We start from the raw sequence: 25,357 nt of genomic DNA, 5'->3' as shown, positions 1-25,357 counted from the left end.
TTTTAGTTGACCATCTTGAATGGTTGCTATAAATAATCCGGGCTATGGCCGCTAGGATGTCTGTTTTATTTCAGTATCTTCAGATTCCTCCCCCCTCTCTGCACATCTCCCCCCAGCTCTTCCCCATTGTTTTCATTTCCCTGGACCCCCAACCTCCAACTCCAGCTTAGCAGGACCAAACAGCTCAGCCAGTGGGGTGGGCCAGTTCTTCGGCATCCTCTTCTCTGGAGTGATCCTGGGGGAGACTCCGAGATTTCATCACCGGATGTCACTGTGGTAAGATCAGAATAGTCCTTCCCAACCTTTTCCCCACAGATGTCAACCTTGAGTACAGTCTAACTGATGAGTATTGCCGCCACCACTTCTTGGTGGGAGTGCTCCTGCGAGAGACCTCTGCCGCGCTGAAGGACAACTCTGACGTCCGATACGTGGCCATCAGCATCTTGAAAAGCCTTCTCATCAAGCACGCCTTTGATAACAGATACCAGCATAAGGTAGAAGGGCTTGAGGCAACATTGGCTTGGTTCATAGATTGCATGACTGCTTTGGGTTTGCTTGTTGGATAGCTCACATCACACACTGAGACAAAACTAAACAAGACCGCATGGTGGTTTAGCTCAGCTGAACCCAATTGCCGTGGCCACAGATGTGGGTTTGGCTCAAAATGACGTGATGGTTGTGCAACCTGCCTCTCAACCAATTGTCAGAAGTATAGGATGTACATTGATTGACTTTGCTCAGTCGGGAATGGTTAATGCCATGGAATTGCTGACTGTGGCTGAGAAGGACAAAATAACTGAGGGCTTGCATGCTCTGGACCTTCTTTCTGCTGGCTGGTTGCTTAGCCAACATCTGGCTTCCTCTTGGTCAGCTGGAGCATCCTCTTCATTTGATTCTTTAACGTGTTCTGGGATCCCTTTTCCTGACCACCAGAGTTGGCAGCCAGCCAAAACAAAGTGGCTGCTGGCCAGGCCGCCTCCCTTGAGGCTCCGCTGGTGTTTCTGCAATTCTGCACGTATCCAACTCATCATTCAGCATTGGAGCTGAACTTCTGGGAACTTCCCTCCTCCCCCTGCCTGGCTCTCCCCTGCTTGGCGTTAAAGGGGTTCCTGGTGAAGTTCCACTGGCCGAGAGCTGGGGAGGTGCCAAGCAGGGTTGGAGCTTTGAAAACTGGCTCAATCTTCTCTCTTTTAAGGTGTGCTCTTCTGTACTGTGCACTTTTTTCCTTGGTGCTATTTTTGCAGTTATTTGCTGTGCCAACCAGAAGAGGTTTGATGCCTTAAGTAAATAATAAAGGAGGTTACTCTGAAGCTCTGCCCTCAGCTGCAAAGAGACAGCTGGGGAGGGCTCTCTCTGTCTCTCTCCTCCCACCTCCCCTGAGCTAGCAAGTTAGGGCTCTTGTGAGGACAGAGGCAACTCCGCTTGGAGTTTGCAAGTAACCCTGATCTCCTGGAAAGACTCGCTTGATTGCAGCATAAATTTCTAAAAATATTAAAAGGGAAGACAATGACATCTCCTGGCTTTCAATTTCAGTTTTCAACAGACTATACAAGCAATAGCTACCATTCCTGGTTTAAAAATGGTGACAGGATACATCTTTGCATCTGGCTACTGCAATGTTAGAGCTGCAGTGAAGGGGTGGGGGGCTGAGAGGCCCAGGACCCAGTCCAGTCCCAGCCTGGGAAGTCCACCTTCCCAAGGGGGGGGGGATCCTTGACTCCTGCAGGAAAGACGAGCTAGGAATCTAACAAATAACAATAATAAGAACAACTGTGTGCAGATTTGCGTAGAGGGCTGGAGATAAAGGGATGTGGCAGGATCCAATCTGGGTGGGTTACCGAGACTACAGCTTTTGTCTTCCAAGCTTTTGGACTCTGCTGGAGCCCCCATCCTCGGGAAGCTTCTTTCTAGCAGAGCATGTGCTGCTCTGTGTGTAGTATTTATGTGGTGCCTGGTTGCTGATTGGGGTGTTGATGGCTGTCTATTAAACCATTGGCCCTCACCTCCTAAGTACTTGATAGGCTGGGGGTAAATCAGCACTCCGGTTGATTGTATCCTTCCAGTGGCCAGAGTGAAAAATAACCCCCAAAGCTGATGCTTCTTCTGGCAGAAGAAAAGGTCAGACCTCTCCCTCTTTGCTTTCGGTGTGACCCCACAGATTCAAAGCTTTCTTTTCGTCTTGCCACCTCTTATCTGGGGGTTCATTCACCCCTCCTTTCTTGCAGAACCTGCAAGCCAAAATAGCCCAGCTGTATTTACCGCTTGCCGGAATCCTTTTGGAAAACGTCCAGAGGTTGGCCAGCCCGGGCATCTTGTACTCGTGCACACCCATGTCCACCTCTGTGAGTAATTTCGAAGCAGGAAGTTGCATCGTTCCAGATGTGGGACAGGCTCCCCGGTTCACACACACAGAGCCTGCTGGGAGGGAGAACTTTAGAAAAATGGTGAGCCTCGAAACATAAAGTTGGAAGGCGCCTGTGATGATATGTGGGGAAGAGCCTGGGACACGGAGTCCAGAGGCGCAGCCAAGGGAATGGTCTCATGAGAGAGGACAGAGACCACAGATGTCTACTAAGCGGGGCAAGGGGCTCGGAAGGAACCATCTCTCTCGGACGCTAAGGAGACAAGGAGTCCTTCTGTGCTTTCAGACTTGCAAGATTCTGTCAAGGTAGCCTCACAATAAAACAGAATTGGCTGATCAAGTTGTGATTCCTACCTGGTTTACCCAGGAGGCCAGCAGGACCAGAAAAGTCATCTAATCTAGTCCAGGGCTCTCCAAACTTGTCAACTTTGAGACTTGTGGACTTCCAACTCCCAGAATTCTGAAGTCCACAAATCTTAATGTTGCCAGGCTTAGAGATCCCTAGTTCTAGTCCAATATTTCCCAAGCTTAGGAACTTTAACCTGGGTGGATTTTAACTCTTCCCAGCATCCAGAGGCAAACTATTGCAAGATGTCCAGCTCATCTCGTCTTCTAGTTATTCTCATGAACTTGACTTTGAGCCAAGTTGCCCCCTTCCCTGAACCCTTTCCTTTGTCTTCTGAGCAGGCCTCACGGGATGAGTTCCTGAGCAGCTTCACCTCCCCTTCCAACAGGTCAAGCCTCATTGTTGATAAAGACTCACGTAAGGAATGCTGGGTGTGAACTCTTCCCCCACTCCCTAATCTTGGCCAGGGGCTAGGGGTGAATAACAGAAGGACAGAGTTGGAAGGGACCTTGGAGGTCTTCTAGTTAGTGGAAGAGTTTTGAGTCTGGAAGGAGACCTTGCTGGGATTCAGAGTTGGGGGTCTCAAGGCCAACCCCACTGACTAGCAGGGAGTCCCATGGACGGCCCTATTGGGACGGTCCTCGTTCTGGGTCAAGCTGTGGCCAGGGACCCCCATTCTGATGCAACTGGTTGCAAGCCTTCGGCTCTTTTCTTGCAGTTTTTGGTGCCGGCTTCCAGAATGGCCTTTTTTTGAAAAGGGAAGACTCGCGGGGGTCCCTCACATCTGAAGGAACTGCCGGCTCCCCCGATCAGCCTTCCTCCACTGAAAATGTAAAGTTGCTCTTTCAGATTTCCAGAGAGGTTGGGGAACAGACAGCATGGCTCTATAAGCTCTTGAGAGTCCCGTCATTCACTATGGGGCGCGTTTTGCCAAAAACGGCAGCAAATGCTGGTTTTCTGCAAAGATATGATAAAACAGGGTTATACAACTACAGGATGCCATACATGGCCAGCTGCTGAGCACCCAACATGTGATCCTTTGACCGCAGGGAGGGGGCAGCCATCAGAACTTCGGAATTGGGTCATAGGTATCTTTGGAGGGGGGGGTCTGTCAGAATTTTGAACAGTCTCTAAGTGATCAGTCATAATTCAAGGACTGCTAGACTGGGGGAAGAACCAGCTGGCCATATTTAAAGATTAAGCTAATACCCTTATTTTCCTGGACTCCTCCCCTCCTCACCCTTCCCACCTCTTTTTTTTTTTTTTTTTGGCTCCTCTCAGTCAACACAGATGCGGAAAAGTTCCACGCGCAGCAGCCTCTCCCATTATGGGCGGCTGGACCAGTACGAGATCCGCAGCCTCCTTGTCTGCTACCTTTACATTGTCAAGATGCTGTCGGAAGGTCAGCCTTCTCCCTTCCCGTTTCCTGGGCTGGGGGAGCTGGAGGGATGACGAGAGACATCTTAAGCAGATTTCTTTCAATTGCAGACACCTTGTTGTCCTACTGGAACAAAATATCTCCCCAGGAGCTGATGAATGTCTTGGTTCTGCTAGAGTAAGTTTACGTCTACCCTTTTTTAAGAGATTCAAGGGAGGAAAAAGGATCACCTGTTGAAACTTCTAGGAAGAAGAATTCACGATGGCCACATTTTGCCTGTGGACAAGGCTTTCGGCAGTTCATGGGATGGTCACAGCCCAAAGGTTCTGAAAGAAGTTCCAGATCTCAATGTTTTTCAACCTTGACAACTTGAAGATGAGTGGACTTCAGCTCACAGAATTCCATAGCATAGCTGGCTGAGGAATTCTGGGAATTGAAGTCTACCCATTTTCAAGTTGCCAAGGTCGAGAAACACTGGTCTGGATGTTTTTCTAATACTGAAAAGCAAGTTCCCTGCAGGCAGGCGATTAGCAAGTGTCCCAATCTGCATTTTTCTTTGCTGGAGAATGTGTGCCGGTCCCCCTGTAGATGTAAAATAGCTTACAGAACACAGTTTTCAAAAAGGGGGAAAATGAAAACAGCTATGTTTTCCCGCACTGTTAAATGCACATTTTTCCAGAGCTGCTTTTGAGCTTCTTTATAAAAGAAGTCTCTTAAAAGTAGTTTCCTTTGTGTTTTCTAATTTGGCACCTCTCAACATCTTTTGGCCTTTCATGGAAAGCCGGCTGCAGCTTCACAGCCATTGAGGTCACAATCCCAAAATATGACCCAGGGTGTCAGAGGAATCAGTGTGAGTGGTGCCAGCAAGCCATAGAAGCCACATTGGATCCTAACCTTGATTAATTACTTTCTCTCTCCCGCTGCAGAGTCTGTCTATTCCACTTCCGATATGCGGGGAAAAGGAACATTGCCAGGTATTGTGGGGAATGGGGGGTGGGGGTGGAAGGGCTGTTTATTCAGAGGATATACCAGCTGGGTCCTGTGGACAGTGCAAGCCTCTTTATCAAATTTATTTACTGCCCATCTGATGGTTCAGGCAACTCTTAACAGCTTATCTCAAGGTAAAACAAACATTCAACAATTATAAACATAAAAACATAAAACTACAAAAAGCAGAACAAATGAACAAAAACCCAGGGTTTGAAGGAGAAAGGTGAGGTGCCATCTCTGTTAGGGTACCAACCCCGTCCGGCCACAGCTCCTCCTTCAGGGCCCCAGGCCAGACGATCAGGGAGAGAGGCTGTCCTGCCTGCCACCAAGTTGCAGACCACGGCGGGTCCTGTAGTTGCCCCCAGTGTGGTTTGGGGTGCATTTGGACCCCTGCCTGGAGGGCTGAGCTGCAAATCTCTCCGCTGCAGGGTCCAGGACGGGTGGCTGTCCAAACATGCGAGCATTGACCGGAAATCCCAGACGATGCCCGCCCTCCGCAGCCGGGCAAGCACCATGCAGGCCCGGCTTCAGCACCTGAGCAGCCTGGACAGCTCCTTCACCCTGAACCACAGTAGGTGGCCCGCAGAAGGCCGGTGGCCCTCAGAAGGCTGGTGGCCCTCAGGGATCTCCTCGGTTGGTCGTCTTCTGCTCTTGCAGACACCGGAGCTCAAGGCTGACCGAGCAGGGATGGCCTGCGGCTTTGCGGCCCCCGAACAAGCTCTGCCCGGCCGCTTCTTCCTTGACAGGTGAGGATGAGAGAGGTCAGTCTTTGCTTTCTAATCTCAGGTGCCGGCACGTCAGAGGCAGACATTGTCCACCAGGCCCTGCTGGAAGGCAACCTGGCCACAGAAGTGACCTTGACGGTGCTGGACACCATCACCTTCTTCACCCAGTGCTTCAAGGTCCGTCTCGGCCCCTCGTCTTTCTGTTGAAGGTCCTCCTTGTAAGAGCTGGACTCGGACACTTCTGGGCTCTGGGTTGATTGAGCCTTCAGCTTTGAATTTTTCTTGGACCAACTTTTGTGATCCTCATTGAATTTGCCCTCTTACTCTTGAGGTCTTAGTTCTCATTTAGCAACTGCCTCATTTAACAACCATTTGCAGCTACTTTTGGTGATAAAAAAAATAACTTTGCGACCAATCCTTGCTTTTGCAATATTTCTTGGTCTGTAATGCAAAGAAGAGCTGAAGTCAGACCATAAGCCCTGTCGGGGTTTCACTGAGGGACTGTCTCACTTAACAATCAAGTTGCCAGTCCCAGTTGTGGTCACTAAACGAGGACTGCCTATCCCAAACATTCTGCAGTTGTTTGAGGCTGCTTTGATGGGGCCATTCCAGCTTGGCGATTTGCCCGGCATTTTAAAAAAAAACCCAGCAAATTCTCTGTACCTTGAGCCCCTTTGGGGATTTTCCACCCAAAGTCACCTGGATCCACTTCTCCCTAGAATCAGCTTTCGAACAATGATGGGCACAACCCGCTGATGAAAAAGGTGTTTGATGTCCATCTGGCCTTCCTCAAAAACGGGCAGTCGGAGGGAGCCCTGAAGCACGTCTTTGCCTCTCTGAGGGCTTTTATCAACAAGGTGAGCGAATTAGAGATGGAGTCCTTCATGGCTGCCCCATTCATCTTTCTGGTCTCTCGCTTCCCTCGCTGCTCGTATCAAAATAGATAACTTCCCCAATTCTAGGCAGTGAACCAAGAGGCATCTGTTTCCTCTTTATGGTCAGGTTTATTTATTTATTTTTTTTAAAAAAATGTCCTGGATTTTTACCAAGCATGTCGGAGGGTAGGAAAAAGGGGCAGGAAGTCTCCAAGCACCCCCACAAAGACACTTTGTCCTGCTCTATTTACAGCGGTGGTAAAATACCTGTTTTGGGCATGGCCTCATAATATACTATTCTGTGTTCTGTGCAAAATACTAATTTCAACCAAGCTGATTTTGTCTTATCTCTCCGTCCCTCCTTTCGGTGCTTTCACTGGGGGGGGGGGGTGAGGTGTCCTTATTCACAACTTCTGCCTTTTGTATGTCAATTTAGTGAAGCCTGAAGCTCGTGAACAAAGGCCGATCTACGGGTCCCAGGATAACATTGCAGGATCCAATCTGGGTCGGTCACTTTCGGACTGGTGCCCACCCTGAGGGAACCTCTCTCCAGCAGAGTCTACTAGAGGGAGAGAAGTTCTCCCTGGGAATGGGCTCCAGCATGAATCCGAAAGCTGGGGAGACCAAACCTCTGGTCCAGTGACCGACCCAGATGGATCCTGCAAGCCTGAAGCGTCTCAGGGTCTGCCAACCCCGAGCCTCCTTCTACATGATAGCAAGAAGGTGGCACTGGTGCAGGTTTGAAGGAGAGGCCCTTACAAGGTGGCCCAGGGCCTCCCCTTCCCCAGGTGGCACTCCCTTCTCCTCCTCCTCTCGCCTCTCCAGTTCCCCGCAGCCTTCTTCAAGGGGAGGGTGAACATGTGCTCTGCCTTCTGCTATGAGGTCCTGAAGTGCTGCACGTCCAAGCTCAGCTCCACGCGGAGCGAGGCCTCTGCCCTCCTCTATCTCCTCATGAGGAACAACTTTGAGTTCACCAAGCGGAAGACCTTCTTAAGGACTCACCTCCAGGTCAGTAAAAGAGGAAGAAAACAAGTTGGCCTTGCACAATCATGAGACCTTTTCTGGCTCTCTTGACAGTTGTTTCTTCACAATCTCCTTCCTCACTCTGAGAGGGTGAGGAAAGGGGTGCGTAGAAGTATTTCTCCCTTTTTGTCCCTAAGCCTTTACCTTAAAGATTTAATAAGTATCACATCAGACCAGCTTGATGGATAGCAGGCTATTTCAAGATGTGTTCCCTCCAGCTTCCTGGGAAATATGCATCTCGATGTAATGTGAGGAAGGTTGAAGTAGTGAGGAGGAAGAAAAGCAGAAGGACTCACTTGTTTCTTGATCTCTGTATTGTCTGTACTTCACTTCGATCCCCTGCTTGACCCCAGAAGCTGTAGGTCAGCCTTACCTGGTGGACCAGACAGGAAACTTGACCAGATGAGCTAATTCTACCTTCTTATACGGCTAAGTAACAGAATCTTGGCAGTCTGAAAGAACATGACCTCCTCCTGTCTGCTATACAGCCTGAGAAACTAGGGAGGGTCCCTTCTGGGTCTCTTCCCCACCTGTTGTGCAGCCGTGGGCCAGGCTGTCTCTCTTACCTGACCATTCTCTAGGCAGCATCTCCCAAGGTCATTCTCACATGCCATTTCAATGCAGGACAAGACTCCAGGGCTGAAGTTGGTCCTCTGAACCCAGTTTGCAGCCTTTTTGAAAGCTGTAAAGCAGGCCCATGGTCTTCCCCCCCACACACACACTTTTGATGGGAAAACACACCAGAATGCATTCTACCTTTTGAAATAAGCAAGAGGGGAAATTGGACAATCTTGTCTATGGTGTCAATGATCTCACCAAAATTGCATCCTCTTGAGAAACGTGGCTCCTTTTTTAAAAACATCTTCCATGATGTCCTAGATCTGAGAATTCATCCTGCTGTTTCTCCAGAGTTGAGTGCTGTGTTAGTTGCCATGTTTTGTGCCTTCCTTGGTTGACACATTTGTGATTTGTGGGCAAGAAAACTGGTGGCTTGGATCACCAAGGAAATATCATGGGTCCATGGGAATTTCCACCTCTTGTCTGGGACCGAATTTTACTGTCTGTGTTTGCGGGGTGCTTACTAAATGCAAGTTCAGCCCAGAACAGCGACTCACGCAGAGATATTCACAAGTAAGTGAGACTCCTTTGAGATAAAGAATGATTCTTCCCTGTGGAATCAAAACCCAATCAGATCATCTGATTTCCATGGGAGGCTGTTTGTAGGGTGATGCAATTAGCAGACAAGTTGTAGTGGACAAATATTTAGGTTCCCAGGAGGCTTGACATCCGAAGTCGTTACTGTATGGGTCAACTGGGATTCTCTGGCGTTCCAGAACACAGCTTGTCACTTCCCTAACTTTGAAAAATGTCTCTGTTTCTCTGCTAGATCATTATTGCGGTGAGCCAGCAGGTAGCCGATGTGGCGCTCAGTGGCAGCTCACGCTTCCAGGAATCGCTCTCAATTATCAATAACTTTGCCAACAGCGACCGGCCAGTGAAGGTGGGCTTGGTTTAGTAGAGGAAGATTTCACATGGGGGAAGGAGAGAAGCCCACCCAGCCAGGGCTCACAGGGAAGAGTCCCTGGGCCTCCTCTTTACCGAGTGGTCCCTCCTCTGCGGTTCAGTTGCTGGAGGAACCGCCCGGAGAAGGGAGATGGGAGAAAGGATCCCTTTCAGAGCGGTGTCCTCTTCTGTGGCAGGCGACCACGTTCCCTTCCGAAGTCAAAGATCTGACCAAGAGGATCCGCACGGTGCTAATGGCCACTGCACAGATGAAAGAACATGAGAAGGACCCCGAAATGCTGGTTGACCTGCACTTCAGCTTGGCCAAGTCTTACGCCAGCACTCCGGAGCTGCGAAAGACTTGGCTGGACAGCATGGCCAAGATCCACATCAAAAATGGGGACTTCTCGGAGGTAATGAGCTTGGCCAACGCCAGGCGCTTTGACCACGTCCGGGAAGTGCCAAGGGCCTGGCGCTCACCTTTGCTCTCGTCTCACAGGCAGCCATGTGCTACGTTCACGTTGCAGCTTTGGTGGCAGAGTTCCTTCACAGAAAAAGTGAGTGTTTGATGTGGGGAAGGCCTGGGGGGGTGGGGGGGCAGAGAACTCATTATGAAAGTCTTCCTTCCTGTTCTGCAAAGCTGCTCTGATGGGAAATGTCTCGTTTTCGCTCCTGAAAGCAGAGATGGTGCCTTGGCGGTCTGGTGCGACAATCCTTCAGGGCTCTGGGTAGCTGGCCAAAAAAGTCAGTCCGTTTCTGTGCTTCTGGCGCTCTTGGCAGCCCCGAGCAGGGGCACAGTTGGTCCTTGGCTCACAACTGCTACTGAGGCCAAAATTGCAACCAGATGGTCGTTAAGCGAGTTGGTGGTTAAGTACATGCCAAGCATCCAAATTTTGATCACATGACCATGGGATGCTGCTGTGTGTGTGTGTGTGAAACACATTCATAAGTCACTTTTTTCAGTGCTGTTGTAACGTTGAAGGACCCCTAAAGAAATGGTGGTAAGTTTGAAGACAACCTTTATATGAAAAAGCTGGTAAAAGCTCAACCTCAACAACAAAAGCCGAGTCAAAGCTCTCCTAAAACAGCCTCCCGCCCAGCAGGGCTCCCAGGAACTTTCTCCCCAGATGAAGCAGGAAGAAGACGCTGGGCAAGTCCCTTCCCGGACTCTCTCGCTCTCAGCCTGGGAAGAATGGCTGACGCTCGCATTGTCGGAGATTCTGCTGGTTGTGTGTTGAGTTGATATGTATTCCTCTGCAGGGGGTTTCCCCCCCAAATAAACGTGTTGGGTGACCTGGAAGCAGCAACTTAGGCAGAGTGTTTAGGAAATAATATAACTGCATCAATTAATTTATCTGCAGAGAGCAGCATGAAAGCAGAAGAAAACCAGCAGTCTTTTCTTGGCAAAAGGTCTTCAGAAGTTCCTCAACAACCAGAATTCCCAGTACATGTGGTCGCTGGCTGAATGGGAATACTGGGAGTTACAATTCTGATACATTTGTGGGGGGGGGTGTCTCAGGTTAAGCCTTATGGACAGAAGGAGCAAGAGAAACCGGTGAAATGTGAATGCGCTACAAGATTTATTAGGCTATTCCAGTTGCTTGCTTGGGGCTTCTGTTTTGGGAGTGTTGTTTATATCTTTTGCATCTTTTATTTTTTAAAACCAAGAAGTGGAATTTGTTGGTATCAGCTGACCTGGCCAAACTTGTCATAGATTTGAACTAAAAAAAGGAACTAAGTCCTGCTGTGGTTTGTGGCTGGTTGCTGTCCTGCATTCAGATGGACTTCCAAGGGTAGTTTAATCTGACAGCAGATTTTTGATGGTGGATAAAAATGCTTCAACCAACTTCTTAGAAAGTCAGAGCCTGGCTTCGTTTCAACAGAGCTTAATTTTGTTCAGAGAAACCCAGATTTTCACCCTCCGATCATCCTTCATTTTTTATGCATTTATTTTCCTGCCTTCCTACAAGCTTTCCGAGAAGCTGAACTCTGATTGCATCAAATCATTGGGTTGTATCCGGTCATTAGCCTGGGATTCTTGAACATCAAGGTTCTTTCTCAGGAAGCGGGGGTCCTGAACTGGGGTGTCAACCTGAGGCAAGACTGGCTGCTTATCAGCTGGAGACAATCTCCGTGGAAGTTCAGCAGACAGAGATGAATTTTACACTCAGGTTGATCTCCTCCTTCCTTCTCCTTTCCACATTTTCTGCTTCTGCAGACATTCGTCCAAGCCTCAGGCTGTCCTCTTTTCCACCTCAAAAATATAAGCATGCTACAGTTCCCGCAAAAGGGGAACCTACTTGCTGAAATTCAAAAGGCAGAGTTGCTCAGCCAAAGCTTAGCCCACCCCTCAGTTGAGGTACCGCCTGCCCATGGTGTTAGAATCTGGTCTCCAAAACCTTAGGCTGATGCCTACTTCTTGTTTTAGGTCCTGTTTTCCATTTTAATAAGGGCTAGAACTCAGTTTTGGAATGTAAAATCCTTGCTGTGGATTCTGTCCCAAGGAATAAGGTGACGGACATGAAGGGGTCCAACTTGTCAGGAATGAAAAATGAAAGCAAGTGGCCGTTTCAACCTCCCACTGATCTCCAAGGCCTTCTCTCTTTCTTGCCTCCCGTCTGTAGAGTTATTCCCTACCGGATGCTCATCTTTCAGGAAAATTACACCCAACATTGACGAAGAAGGTGCAATGAAGGAAGATGCCGGGATGATGGATGTCCATTACACTGAGGTAAGGGAAGCTCCTGAAGGGCCAGATGGAGAGTGGAAGTCTACCAAACCATGTCAGGGCTCCGAAAATGGAAAGCTATTTCTTGATTTCCTTTGAGACAGGAAATATCAAGCGTTTTTTTTAATTGGCTTTTGCTTGAGGCCTTCTGCATCTCTCCAGACTCATTATTCAAGCCAAGGCCTGACTTCCTCCAGTGCTTTCCCATTGTGATAAGCTGCATTGAGAAGCTGGGAAAGCCCTGCACCAGGACCTTAGTAGGTAAACAAAAATGGTGAAAGGGCTCAACTGGCCTAACCGGTTTTTCTTTTGCAAGCTAATGGATTGCCCAGCCAGGGCAGCCCAGCCCAGCTGCTTGGTGGGTCCCAAGGCTGTTCAGGTGGTCCAAAGAGGAGATAAAAGGGCCAAGAGTCACTTTTGCAGATCCTGAAGAGGTGGGCTCTCCACTACCCTTCCTGCCTTCCTTCCTTCCTTCCTCCTTCCTTCCTTCCTTCCTTCCTTCCTTCATCTTTTTCCTTCCTTCCCTCCTTATCTTTTTCCTTCCTTCCTTCCTTCCTTCCTTCCTTCCTTCCTTCCTTCCTTCCTTCCTTCCTCCCTCCCTTCCTTCCTTCCCAACACCTGCAACTGCTTCTCACATGTGCTCCTTCTCTGTTTCAGGCAGCCTTCTGCCCCTTTGGCATCCATGATTGGGACTCCAGCCCTCAGAATTCCCAGCTAGCATAGCCAAAGGAGGGTGGGAATGCTGGGAGCTGTAGTCAGAGTGGCTCAGGGCAAGGTGTCAGATGGAGAAAGTTGGATTCTCTAAACCTTTGCAGCTTTGATCTCAGTTGCTGTAAAGGAAAGTAGATCAGATTTTGCAGGAGGCATGAATATGACCTTAAGGGTAGACTTGAAGATGAAGTTGGAGACAGAGGGGAGTGTGGGAAAGAAACTCCACACAACCACACCTCTATTTTGTTTGGTGTAACACTGGACAGAGAGAAACGGGGACAGACTTTCAAGAGTCTTTTATTCTCTGTCACTGCAACAAGGAACTTTCTGGACTGCCTGCCACGTCTCGTTCTTGTCCTGTCCCAGAAGTTACTCAACGACTCAGATCATCAAAACATGTTGTGCTTGCAACCCACTTCAGCAGGATCATCTGGGCTTAGAGTCTTCCGCTCTCTAGCTGGGTGCCTCGACCGCAAGACCCAACTGGCTCTCTGGTGATCCACTGTTTTCTTGTGCAACTCACAGGAGGTGCTGGTGGAGTTGCTGGAGCAGTGTGTCGAAGGCTTGTGGAAAGCCGAGAGATACGAGGTCATCGCCGAGGTCGCCAAGATGATCATCCCCATCTACGAGAAGCGGCGCGAGTTTGAGGTAGCCAATTGAAAGCTGGCGCAAGCATTTCTGCCGCATCCTGCAGGGAGAAAGAGAAAAACCCAATTAGCCAGCAGGAGAAAAATTGTTGACCCAGAGACTGAAGCGCACAGCCCAGGGGTTGGGGACAGCAGGGGAGGGTCTCCTGGATTGGCCTCCAGCTCCCCCAAAGCATTCTGGCCTTCTTTATATTTTCAGAAACTGTCAGCCTCACGGTCAGCCTTTTAAGGTAGACCAGGCTAGAAAACCCAAGTCATGCATGCTAATCCTACTTTTATAAGATTATAAAAATAGAATTTTGCAGCCTGAATCTGCTTTCCCCCCCCCCCCCGTCTTTATCGTCACAAGAATTAGGGCCGGTCTCAATAAAAGCAAATATTTTTAGTTCAGGATCGAAATGAGGGGTCCTGGGGGCGCTCTGAGCTTGCTTGTTTTCTTGCAGACTAGGTATTTGCCTTACCTAGTTTGCATTGCCCAAACTAGGTAACAACATCAGTGCTAGGGCAGGTCTGCTCCAAGACGCTTCCTTGGATTACAGTTCTGCTCCGGACTCAATTTTCTTTTATCTGATTGTTGCCTTGCTCGCTGCTCTTCCTCCTGTTCCTCAAGGTTACTCCCTCTGCCCATTACAGAAACTGACCCAGGTGTACCGAACACTCCATAGGGCGTACAGTAAAATCCTGGAGGTGATGCAGAGCAAAAGGAGGCTCCTGGGCACCTACTTCCGAGTCGCGTTCTATGGACAGGTGAGCCCATGGATGGCTTGGATGATGGACACAGAGAGTCAATCCATCCTGGGGGTTTTGACCTTAAAGTAGCCTTTTTGTGTATCCTGGTTTCTTCTTCGATTCCCTTCAGTTGGCATCCACTTCCTTGCCACCCTTACAAAGATACTGCTTTGTCTGTTCCTCCTCCAAGGGTGTCTTTGGCATCTCCAGTTTCTCCTTCCTCCCTCCCTCCCCTCTCCCCCCCCCCCAGTGCTTTCTAGAATCCTCCTTTCTCTGGAGCAGTTGTCTCCAATGTGTGGCTCAATCAGTTCCATTTTCTTGATTGGAGGGACTGTCTAAGGCAATCTTTTTCAGACATGGCAAGTCTAAGACGTGTGGACTTCAATGCCCAGAATTCCTGCTGGCTGGAGAATTGTGGGAGCTGTAGTCCACAGGTCTTAAAGTTGTCAATCCTGAAAAACACGGACATAAGGTTTTTCTTTTGACTATCTCTAGGAGAGGCTGTCCCAGACTTTCGAGAAGTTATCAAGTTCTGATCTTTTGTGGCCCCAAAGGACTCTCCAGATTCACCTCAAAACTCCACATTTCAATTATTCTCAGCCTCCTTGGATATTATTCACATTTCATAATTAGAAATGACATATGTAATTCTTAGCATTAAATCCATTTCGCTTGAGGTTAGGACATTCCAGTTCTTCAGTTTCCTGGCAATTTCTGTGTGTCTCTTACTTCCCCAGCTGTTCCCCGTCTTCTGAGACTGAGCACGCAAGACGGACAAAATTTGTGATTTTCTTGAGAGGCATCATTGATCAATGTTTTATTTTGAAAAGCCCTTTTCCCTTGAGAGTGTTTTGTGTTTTGTTGGTCTTAAAATATGGCCTGCATTTACTGTTATTACTATTTTTATTTTACTTCCCTTTATATTTTCTTTACTTTATCCTTCCTTTCCGTTCCTTCTTCTCCTTCTCCCTTCTTCCTTCTCTTTCCTTTTCCTGGAAGTTTTTAAGAAGAGATTGGGCAACCACTTGTCTAAAATGGTACAGGGTTTCCTGCCTGAGCAGGGGGGTGGGTTATACGACCTCCTTCTATATTCTATATTTGACTTTATTTGTGTAACTAGTGATTCATTTTTTACTGTTTCCTTTCTTTATGCCGGCCTTCCTCCTGAAGGAGTCCAACACAGGGCATGAAAGCCACATAAAACAATCTCCCATAAAATAAACAACTCGCCCATTCTCTAAAGAAGGCAGTGAAAGCAGAAGGAAGCTGAGCACCAAGTTCATTCGAGAGGCGTTGTGGGGCCAGCTGTGCGGAGAGCCCAGCAGAGCCAGAGCAGCCCCAGGGGGGAGCCTGGTGGGTGGGAAGGGATGGCCTTGCACCAGGCGCCCATAGCAGAATCAGGCAACCGGACTGTGGAAGGGAAGCCAAAGGCCGACACTTGGCTGTTTCACCTTTATTATAGTAGCACTGGGACTTAGACTTATGCAGGCAGTCCTCGACTTACAACAGTTTATTTAGTGACCATTCAAAGTTACAAGGGCATTGGAAAAAGTGACTTGTGGCTGTTTTTCACACTTAATGTCCATTGCAGCGTCTCCTATGGACATGTGATCAGAATTGAGACACTTGGCAGCTGGTTCGTACTTATGAGCCGGTCAGGATTGAACTCTTGGCAGTGGGCAGAGTTAGCCTGCAATACCGCATTCTAACCACTGTGCCACCACGACTCTTCCAATTACCAAATAGAACTCGGGTCTATATCTGTTTTTCACTATTCTGTTTCATGTTGCTGTCTGTCTGTCGTGTCTCCCTTCCTCATCCAGTACACTTCTTATTCCATGGCTAGCTCAGGAATTCTGGGAGTTGAAGTCCACAAGTCATAAAGGGGCCATCGTTTGCCATCTCTGACTTACTCAGTTCTTGCTCTGATTTCTGCAAATTCAGTCTCTTTGGAGGCACACCGTTTTGAGTCTATGAGGACTATCAACTTGAACAAAAGAAAAGCCAAATCCCTTGAACTGGGTTCCTTGTTCGTCCCTTCTGATGTGTCCTTGTGGAAGTGAGTGGTTCTCGTCCCCCTCCCCAAATCCTTTCTAAAAATCAGCTGCTTGAATCATTGCAGGCTTTCTTTGAAGAAGAGGATGGGAAAGAGTACATCTACAAGGAGCCCAAATTAACCGGCCTCTCGGAGATATCCTTCCGGCTGCTGAAACTCTACGGAGAGAAATTTGGAGCTGAAAGTGTCAAAATTATCCAGGATTCCAACAAGGTAATCTGAAAGGAGAGCTCGGATTCTGGCAGAGTAGAGCCGCATTACCAAGAGCCTTCCTGGACTTTCTTTTGCTGCATGTATTCAAAGAGAATCTGGACAGTCATTCTCCTGGGAGGCTTTAATTAGGCTTCCTACCCCAGGCAAGGTGCTGGGCTAGATGGCCTCAGGCGGCATTTCCAACTCTGGGCTTCTGAGTTTTGACTTATTCAGGTGAATGGCCAATTTGGGTGAGTCTCACCTAAGCGTTTGCTGGGTGAACTGGGTGACTTAGAGCAGTTTTGTCAAGGAAGACCTGATTTGCTGTGATCCATAAAAGGTCCCCTTTGCTCAAAGGATGCTGCTGAACCTTGGGCTGGCTTTAGGGTGCCTGCCCCAGTGTTGAGTCAAAGAGACAAGTGGGGGAACTTTGGGATGCCCCATACACCCCTCCTTGCTGCAGGGTCATGGTGGGGAACTTCCTTCCAGTTGTCATCATCTCAAGAAGTTCCCGAATGGCTGTCCTGGGCTTGGGATCCGGAAAAGTTGGTCTCTTGGCCAGAGATCCCTGAATATCCAACTGGGTTGTCTGAACTTTCCATTTTCTTACTGCAGGTGAACCCTAAAGATCTAGATGCCAAGTACGCTCACATTCAGGTGACTTACCTGAAGCCATTTTTTGATGAGAAGGAGCTTTCAGAGAGGAAGACGGAGTTTGAAAGGAACCACAACATCAACCAGTTTGTCTTTGAGACCCCGTACACCTTGTCTGGGAAGAAGCATGGAAACGTGGAGGAGCAGTGCAAGAGGCGGACCATCCTCACCAGTGAGTGTGTGTTGGTGCATAGGTGTATATGGGTTTTTTATGTTAAGCAATTCAGAGACTGATTGCACATCTCCCTAATTCTTTTGGTTGAAAAATAAAGACTCCATCTAGTTATATAAATATGAAAACAGGCTTTGCAACTGCTGAAGCTCACAACAAAGACCACCTACCATTGTTGAAATGGAGGCCAATAAATACATTATTTATCTCAAGAGCAAACCACTCAGAACTAGGAGAAGACAATCTCTTCTTCAGAGGAGGTGGTCCTTATTTCATCTCAATGTCCCCAAAGCCAGAAATCCAGTAACTGATTATAGCCCATCAAGTTGTTACCTGACTACTAAGGTGGTACTACAGAGGTTTTCTCCAGGAACATCTGTCTCTAATCTGGTCCTTCAGGTCTTCCAACGATGTATCCATTGGCACTGCAGTCTTCATCTCCTGATCATCCTCTTTCCTTCTACCTTTTCCAGCATTGGAGCCTGTCCCACAGAGCTGGGCCTTCCTATAATGTCCAAAGGAGGACAATTATAGCCTGGTCATTTCTGCTCAAATGAGAACACTGTCTTGATTTGCCCCCAAGTATTCTGACTCCATGTGGGAAGAGGCATGTAAGAAGAACTAACAGTTCTTCTTACAGACCTTTTGAACCATGACTGAGGTCAAGTCACAAACCTTTTGTGAGTGCCCAGCAAGCCCTCACACAGTTTCTCAAGGCTTCCATCATCTTGAACACTGGAGAGTGAGATGCCCCAAAATTAGGAGATTTAGCAATCTTGCACAATCAGAGGGAGTCATCACTCAAAAAGTTGCCTAATCTTGACCTCTGGGCATTTTATTCACTCTATAGAAAAGTTTGCATAGACTTTGAATTTCCTTGTCTGCATTGTTGTAATATTTCTGGTCTGTTGAGACAGCTTTTCTTTCTTTGCCTGAAGACAAATGAGATTCAATTAGAGCAAACAGGCCCAATTAGGGAGTCTTCTTGGGTCTTCCTGTGCTTCCTTTCTCAGAAGCAGAGATTTATTTTTGAGCTAGAGCTTGTAGGTGGGGAACTTTTAATTCTCTTGATCAGCGCTTCTGTGGCTTGCGTCTTTCTCCTAGCTTGCAACTCTTTCCCGTATGTTAAGAAGAGAATCTCCGTCAGCAGCGAGCAGCAGGTCAACCTGAAGCCGATTGATGTGGCCACGGATGAAATCAAAGAAAAGACCTCCGAATTGCAGCAGCTTTGTGCTTCACCTGAGGTGGACATGATCCAGCTGCAGTTGAAACTGCAGGGGGCGGTTTCAGTGCAAGTAAGCAGCTGGGCACATCTGCCCTGGAAGTCAATATTTTCCTGAGTGGAAATGGGGAGGGGAAATTGACAGCTTTTAGCTGGAGAGCTCCTTCTAGGTCTGCCCTCGGTGTCTTTCCACTGTAAACTACCAATAGTTTAAACATTGTTTGCTGAATAAGCCACAAAAGATTCACATATGGATAGATAAGCCATAAATCATGGGTTACAACCACTTCCTTTCCGGTTTATGGGCAAGAAGCCCACCCTATAATTTTCACTCCTCCAAAAGGTCGAGCATCCCTCCCCAGCTGTTCCACGAACCATAGCAGATCTGTTGGGGTGTCGCTGTTTGCCCTATGTGTATGTGTTCATGGATTTAATGCAAGGGGGGTAGCTGAAGACCCCAAATCTCCTTTGGATGGACAGGAAGCTCCTAGAATTCCTTGGCTGCTTAAAATCAGGGATACCGATTCCTGCCATTTCAGGGTCGGGCCTAAAAAAGGCTAGATGTAGCCTTTGAAAGCTAAGCATTCTGCTTCCAGTCGCTTATCTTTAAGCCCTGGTGCTCCTCCAGTTCCTGGGAGTACAAAGAGGAATCTTTGCTCCCTGCCCTTGAGGGCTGCTGGGTAAAGATACTGAGGGACACGGTTGCTTTGAAGATCACTGAGGCAGTTCCTTGAAGCATCACCAGCACTGCAGAGTACCTGGGTTTTTGTGCTGTGATCCAGCTTCCAGCTTCTTCATTTTTCTCTTTCTCTTTGCCTGATCTCTTTGTCACTGTACCTCTGTTGTGGGGGACATGGCATTAGGTCAATGCTGGCCCCCTGGCCTACGCCCGGGCATTCTTGGATGACAAGCTTCCCAGCAAATATACCATGAAGAAGGTGACTGAACTCAAGGACATGTTCAGGTTGGTATTGTGGGCTTTGGTACCTTTCTTGTGTGATGGAACTCCAGGTGGTCTCCCACCCAAAAGCAGACCAGCTGCACCGGAGACCCCTGAATTTCTGGGTACCATTCAAAATGCTGGACTCCTTCATGGATTTAATGCAAGGGGTTACCTCAGGAACCATCAGCTCCAGTTGGAAGTCATCTGTCCTGCAGCTACATTTGGGAAGGCTGCTTCTGAGCCCCGCCCCAAGAAGCAGCCCCAGGTAATAATGGCCGCTTCTCACTTCCTGTTAACAGCCACTGAAAGTTGGCAAAACATTCCTTATCATCGCTTGGTCTGAGGTTTATTGACTGTCTTCCTTTCAGGTCTTTTAACAGTGGGCTGCAGTTGATTATTTATATAAGCCAGTTAGAATTTTATGATTGTTCCAGAACTATCTGTGATAAGGAAACTAACATAACTTTGCTACAGGAGCTGAAAGGAGTTTACATTTTTCTCAAGTTCAGTATTGCTTCAAGTGTATCTCAGGACCTCTGGCGCTCTCCCCAAGACCCTCTCACAGGGTCTACAAAATCAAAATTATTTGACAGATTTTGAAGAAATTTGCCATATTTTAAAACCCTGTCAGTCTTCTCATTATTTTTTATTTGTTAAAAATACAGGGTTTTTTTTTCAAAAAACATACTTTATTTATGTTAATATCTAATGGCATCCATATGATTATTTTAACAACCAATTTAAATTTTTAATATGGTAAATATTGATAGATAAAACCCGTACAAATACAATCTCTTTTGGGGCCCTCCATAATTTTTAAAAATGGGAAGGGAAAATTAAAAGTAGGAAACTTAAGAAGGGCCACTCAACGTCCGGCTGAGCAAACCCATTCTCCTTTCCTTTTTATTAGCCCAGCTGAATTGGTGTCTGTTTGCATTTTGTTCAAGCAAAGTAGGCAAATACGGAGCCGCGTTCTTCCCAGAACTGTGTTTGTCAAAGGGAAACAGCATGTGGAAAGGCAGGACGCCAGGTGCACACACCCAAGTATGAAGAAACCTGCGAGTAACCTCCCCAAGACCCTTGGACTGCCATCCTCTCACTAGACCAGTGTTTCTCACCTCTGGCAGCTTGGAGATGGGTGGACTTGAACTCCCAGAATTCTCTGGTATTCATGCATTCCTTTTGATGTTGCATGCCTGCTTATTCTTTTCTAATCCCTTCTTCTGCAATCTCTCCACTCCAGAGAGAGAGAAAGGACATGGCTAGCTGGGGAATTCTGGGAGTTGAAGTCCACCCATTTTCAAGTTCCCAAGGTTGAAAAATACTGCACTAGACCAGCTAGGGCCTGGAATGTCACTGGTAACCAAAAAGATGCGAATTCTTTCTAAATTAGAGGACCAGTAAGAAGGAAGTGGTTGAACTAGGAGTTGGGACAGCTGGGATTTCAACCCCAGAGGCTTTGGGGAGCAGTTCATCCTGAATCAGAGATGGGAATTCATCTCTTCTCTCCAAGCCCTGCTCTGTCTGCTCCAAGGAACAGAGGGATGGTCAAGAAACAGCCGTCAATTTCAGGAAGTCCTACCACCTTTAGGAGTGCCCTTCCTGGCAGAGTGGTGCTCTTCCTCCTTTCCCCCAAAACTGGCAGTTTTGTAACTGTTTTAACTGTCTGCAGGAACAGAGAAGGATCTGGCCAGCTACAATGTCCTGCTTGCCTTTCCAAATCTGCCCTTCAGCCCTGAATTTAAAAGCTTGGCTTTTCAACTTCACTTCCATTCTCCCCCCCAATCCACTTCCCCCAGGAAGTTTATCCAGGCCTGTGGAATCGCCCTGGAATTCAATGAACGGCTGATAAAGGAGGACCAAGCAGAATATCACGAGGAGCTGAAGTCCAACTTCAGGGAGATGGTGAAAGAGCTCTCGGAAATCCTGCACGAACAGGTGAGACCCAGGTGGGGCAGCCCTGAGAGCTGTTTAAAGTCGCTAAATACATTTATTTATTTGTTTATAAAATTTATTAATCACCTGTCTTACCACACGGTAACTCTGAGCAGCTTACAATGTTATACACCCGGTTGTAAGTTAGGGGTTCCCTGTATGCAGCTGCTTACGAAACTAGAATTCAGAGCTTAGGTGTCAAGTGCAGACAACTTTCAGGTTTGAGGTCATTGGAAACAGGATCAAAACAAGGACAGCTTATCTCTCTGTTGCAATGGGGGGGGGAACTGCCAAACCCTTCCCATTTATATGCCCTCCCCCCCTGCCAGCTGAGTCCTTGTGGCTGGATTTGCATAGAAGGGGCAAAGGCCCTCTGCAACAGCTCCGTATTCAAATGGGAAAGATCTGGTCTGGTTGAGAGTTTTTCAGTTCCGCTCTTCTTCCTCATGCGCTTTTTTCTCTGGGGGGGGGGGAACTGGACTGGCTCAGCAGGGCATCTCCAGGGGTGACCAAGCCCCAAATGGCCAGAATTGCTTCCTTTGATTTGTCCACTTTTAGAAGACTTTTGGTAGTCTGAGTCAGAAACCGTGGGATGAAGTCACGGGAGGGGGCACAGGGAGGCGGACACGGTTGCCTGGGCATCCCATAATGTTTATTTATTTAAGAAAATTTATATGGCTGCCCATTCACTCTCAGTGACTCTCCGCGGCTTAGAAAAATAAGTTATACACAAATATGTTTATGATGGAATTCCCCAGAGAATGTTTCTGACGTCAGGCAACTTTAAGATGGTTAGATTTCAACTCCCAGAATTTTGGGAGTCGAAGTCCACCGGTTTTAAGTTTTAGAAATACGGCTATAGGATGGAGCCTCTTCAAGGCCCTTTAAGTCATTTATTTATTTATTTATTTATTTATTTATTTATTTATAGCTCCACTGATTGTCAGTCCCTTACAATCCTACCCCACACCAACTAGATTTAAAGAGCCAAAAAATGGAATCACCTGCCTCCAGCAGGTGTGAATGCTCCAATACTGGACGTTTTTAAGAAGAGACTGGACAGCCATTTGTCTGAAATGGTATAGGGTCTCCTGCCTTAGCAGGGGATTGGTCTAGATGACCTCCAAGTTCCCTTCAACATTATTATTATTATTACTATTATTATTAAATAGCCAAAACATTCAGCAGTATTCCTCAATAAAAGCCTCATTCCTCCCCCCCCCCCCTTACATAGCAGGAATCTCTCTTGGACTGTGAAAATCTGCAAGATTAATGCTAGGGCTGAAATCCAGAGAAAATCTGGCAGAGAGAATCTGCTTTTTGACTGGGGATGAGTGCAGGAGAAATCCTACCACACAGAGTTTTTATTTTCAAACCCTTCTAAAGTCAACAAGAATTCCTAGCTCTGAAAAAGCTGCTCAGAAACGGGTGGGCCTTATCTGCTTTGCAGGCAGCCTCCCAATGTTCTCCTAGCCCTCCCCCCACTTTGCCATCTGCAGCCATTTAGGAGAGAGGGTGGAGTTCACCTCTTAAAATCTCAGTTGTAAAATTAGAAGGGATCTGCCGTCCCTCGGAGCGAACAGAGGCAGTGGAACCTTATTAAAAGCAAAAACAGAACGAGAGTAAAACCGCACAGGGGATTACCCGCTACAGAAATCAGCAATGATTTTGACCCTCCAGCAAGTTAGCATTTTTTGGCCTTTGTGAAACTATCTTTTTTTAAAAAAAAAAGAAGAAAAGAAATAAACCCTTGTTCTGCAGGAGCTCTTGTTTTTCACAAGTGAACCCCAGAGTATGGCAGTCTGCCAGGGAACCAAGCCCCACAATCCTTGGAAAAAGCCAGTTGGTGCCAAATGGGACAGGGTTAGACTGACTGCTGTCCTGTGCAGATGTTTCGGTGAGGGGCCTTTAGAGCAGGCACCCCCTCCCATAATTCCCCATCAGGCATTGCTCTGCACACCACCCTCACGTGTCTCTGGAGGAGGGATGGAGTGGAAACAGGATGGCCGGGCTAATAACTAGCAGAGCAGCAGCCCAGAGAAGGCTCGGATGATATTCTGAAGGAGGTTCAGGGTGCATCTTGAACAAGGACCCACCTGTGGAACGAGACAGAAAAGGTGGTTGACGATCAATTGTGCCAGGAGCAGACACCCAGGAGACAGCGCCAAGGAAGTGGGTTGCAGATCATGGCCTTAGTGAGAATCTGATGAAGGGCTGGGAAGCTGCCAATTTGGGTGTCCAACCTTGGCCACTTTGTGGACTTCAGCGCGTAGCTGGCTGGAGAATTCGGGGGTTGAAGTCCACAGGTCTTAAAGTGGCCAAGATTGGACACCTGTGCTGTAACCCTCCAGATTTCTTCTCCTGGCCTTGCAAAATCTCCACCCCGTGAGGAACAACGAAGCAGTAGGAAAGCCAACACAAAGTCTCCAAGTAGCAAACAATTTCCATGTGTGTGTTTATGTGTGTGCATCTGCACGATGAATCAGAGAGCAGACTGTGTTCAGCCCCACATCTTGCATAAATGTGTTTTCAAGCCACGTCCTCCAGAAGGAGCCAACCAGCCTTGGAGAAGCTGCTTCTTCCTAGCCGAAACGCAGCTGTTCCTTCTGGGTTGCTCCTCAGGGAGACGCCTCCGTTTGGCTGCTTTCCTTCCTTTTGATCCCAAAGCGACCTGAGCAGAAACTTTTCTCTTTTCTTCTCCTGGACTTTGAAAGCCACCTGCCAGGCCTGGAAGAGTCCGTCTCATGCCTTCAATAACTTCACTTCCCTTCTCTTTCTTTCCTTCTCCATGCTGCCCTTGCCATAACAGCTCTGAAGACCAGGTGGGGTAACACCATGCTGTTTTCATTTCGGTTAAGCAAATGTTTTTCTCCTTTTCGGAGATGCAGAGGCCTGTGCTAACTCAGCTTCCCTTTTCAGATCTATCAAGAAGACCCCGGGCATCCATCCTGGTTGCCAAACACCCTACATGTCTTCTGTGCCATTAGCGGGACTTCCGGAGAAAGATACGGCTCCTTCTGAACCTGCCTGGAGCTTCCGGAGGGGACCAGGAGAACTCCTCGACACTTGCCAGACCTTTCTCAGGAATATTCTGAATGCTGCCTGAAACCGGGGAACCTCCAGCGCCTAACCGGGGGTCTCTCCATCCCTCTTCCTCACAGGGTACTTATTTGAACCGGGAAAGTGCCTCCTGTTTCTCTTTTCTATCGGCCTTCGTTGCGTTGTGCTAAACATGCCTCGAAAGCATTGATCAGACCCTGTTCCACTCAACGCAGGACTCCAGATCCTGCCCTGTAAAGCTGTACAATGGAATATAATAAAGTGGGAAGCTGTTTTTGTAATCAGCTCTCGAGGTTGGAAGCCTCCACTTCTCCCGTAGAAAGCAGAAGCCGTGACGGTCCCCAAATGTAGAGAGGATCTCACAGAACGTGGCCCTGAATAGGTTTCTCACCGTTTCCTGCGTTTGCTCAACCTGCCTACTCTGGTTGCTTAAAGGGGGGGGGGGAGATGTTGGAACATAACTGTCTGTTTGTGAGGTTAAACAGTAATTTTTTTTGTGGTTGTGCTTGAGAACAAAGTATGGCCTGGAGCTAGGCAGGTTTGGGGTTTATTTAGCAAGACCCAGTTTTAAAACAACTGCAAATGCACCTATGGCCACCCACGTTCCTCGTGGCTTGCCCTGAATTGCTTAGGCCCCATTCCCTGCTCCGCCTCCCTGATGTTAAGGAGGAAGAGAAAAAAAATTAAGGAGAAATGAAAGTAACTTTTGCTGGCATGCTTGCTGCTCCGTAGGTAGCTCAGCTTTGGAGAGACTTTAATCCACTCAGCAAAATTTCTGGATATTTGCAGGACTGGATGCAGCAGGCAAGGGATTCTCCTCTCAACATACATGCCTGGTTATGAAAAGTGTGTTTTTTAATCTCGGGGTGAGGGAGAGACGTCAGCAAGGGGAATTCTGCTGTTCTGTTTACCCCCAAGCAACATCTGGCCCCAGATGTCAAGCCAGGCAGCCTGACTGTTTTTCTCCTCTTTCTTGGATGATTCCTTTAGATGATTCCTGGGGGAGGAAACGGGCTCTGACTTGAGTGTTGTGCAGCCACAGAATCAAACCCACACAGCCAGGAATGCTGAAGCCGCCAATTGGTTTCCAGCCAAACAGAGTGGTA

The 25,357-nt window shown here is 47.9% G+C and overlaps 1 protein-coding gene across 2 annotated transcripts in view; it reads left to right on the top strand.

Annotated features, from left to right (window-relative positions):
• The window catches only part of DOCK11 (dedicator of cytokinesis 11), a 46,429-nt gene extending 21,892 nt beyond the window's left edge, over window positions 1–24,537 (top strand). The window contains exons 31-54 of one of the 2 annotated variants that reach the window (XM_039354794.1): window positions 316–494; window positions 2,226–2,342; window positions 3,050–3,125; window positions 3,427–3,539; window positions 3,990–4,110; window positions 4,197–4,263; window positions 5,013–5,060; window positions 5,505–5,647; window positions 5,863–5,978; window positions 6,521–6,658; window positions 7,502–7,684; window positions 9,087–9,200; window positions 9,400–9,615; window positions 9,702–9,759; window positions 11,827–11,933; window positions 13,167–13,289; window positions 13,922–14,035; window positions 16,140–16,286; window positions 16,881–17,091; window positions 18,196–18,386; window positions 19,177–19,277; window positions 21,056–21,194; window positions 24,001–24,013; window positions 24,111–24,537. In XM_039354794.1, the coding sequence (XP_039210728.1) occupies window positions 316–494; window positions 2,226–2,342; window positions 3,050–3,125; window positions 3,427–3,539; window positions 3,990–4,110; window positions 4,197–4,263; window positions 5,013–5,060; window positions 5,505–5,647; window positions 5,863–5,978; window positions 6,521–6,658; window positions 7,502–7,684; window positions 9,087–9,200; window positions 9,400–9,615; window positions 9,702–9,759; window positions 11,827–11,933; window positions 13,167–13,289; window positions 13,922–14,035; window positions 16,140–16,286; window positions 16,881–17,091; window positions 18,196–18,386; window positions 19,177–19,277; window positions 21,056–21,194; window positions 24,001–24,006 (2,828 nt within the window). In that variant the 3' untranslated portion in view covers window positions 24,007–24,013; window positions 24,111–24,537. The remainder of the gene's footprint in view (window positions 1–315; window positions 495–2,225; window positions 2,343–3,049; window positions 3,126–3,426; window positions 3,540–3,989; window positions 4,111–4,196; window positions 4,264–5,012; window positions 5,061–5,504; window positions 5,648–5,862; window positions 5,979–6,520; window positions 6,659–7,501; window positions 7,685–9,086; window positions 9,201–9,399; window positions 9,616–9,701; window positions 9,760–11,826; window positions 11,934–13,166; window positions 13,290–13,921; window positions 14,036–16,139; window positions 16,287–16,880; window positions 17,092–18,195; window positions 18,387–19,176; window positions 19,278–21,055; window positions 21,195–24,000; window positions 24,014–24,110) is intronic. The other variant, XM_039354793.1, reaches the window with a different exon arrangement.
• The last annotated feature ends 820 nt before the right edge of the window (window positions 24,538–25,357 follow it).

This window comes from Crotalus tigris, unplaced genomic scaffold (assembly GCF_016545835.1).
Source record: "Crotalus tigris isolate CLP2741 ecotype Arizona unplaced genomic scaffold, ASM1654583v1 scf7180000018585.330925593:3314079, whole genome shotgun sequence".
Taxonomy (NCBI): Eukaryota; Metazoa; Chordata; class Lepidosauria; order Squamata; family Viperidae; genus Crotalus; species Crotalus tigris.
This window is presented reverse-complemented; position numbering and strand designations above follow the sequence as displayed.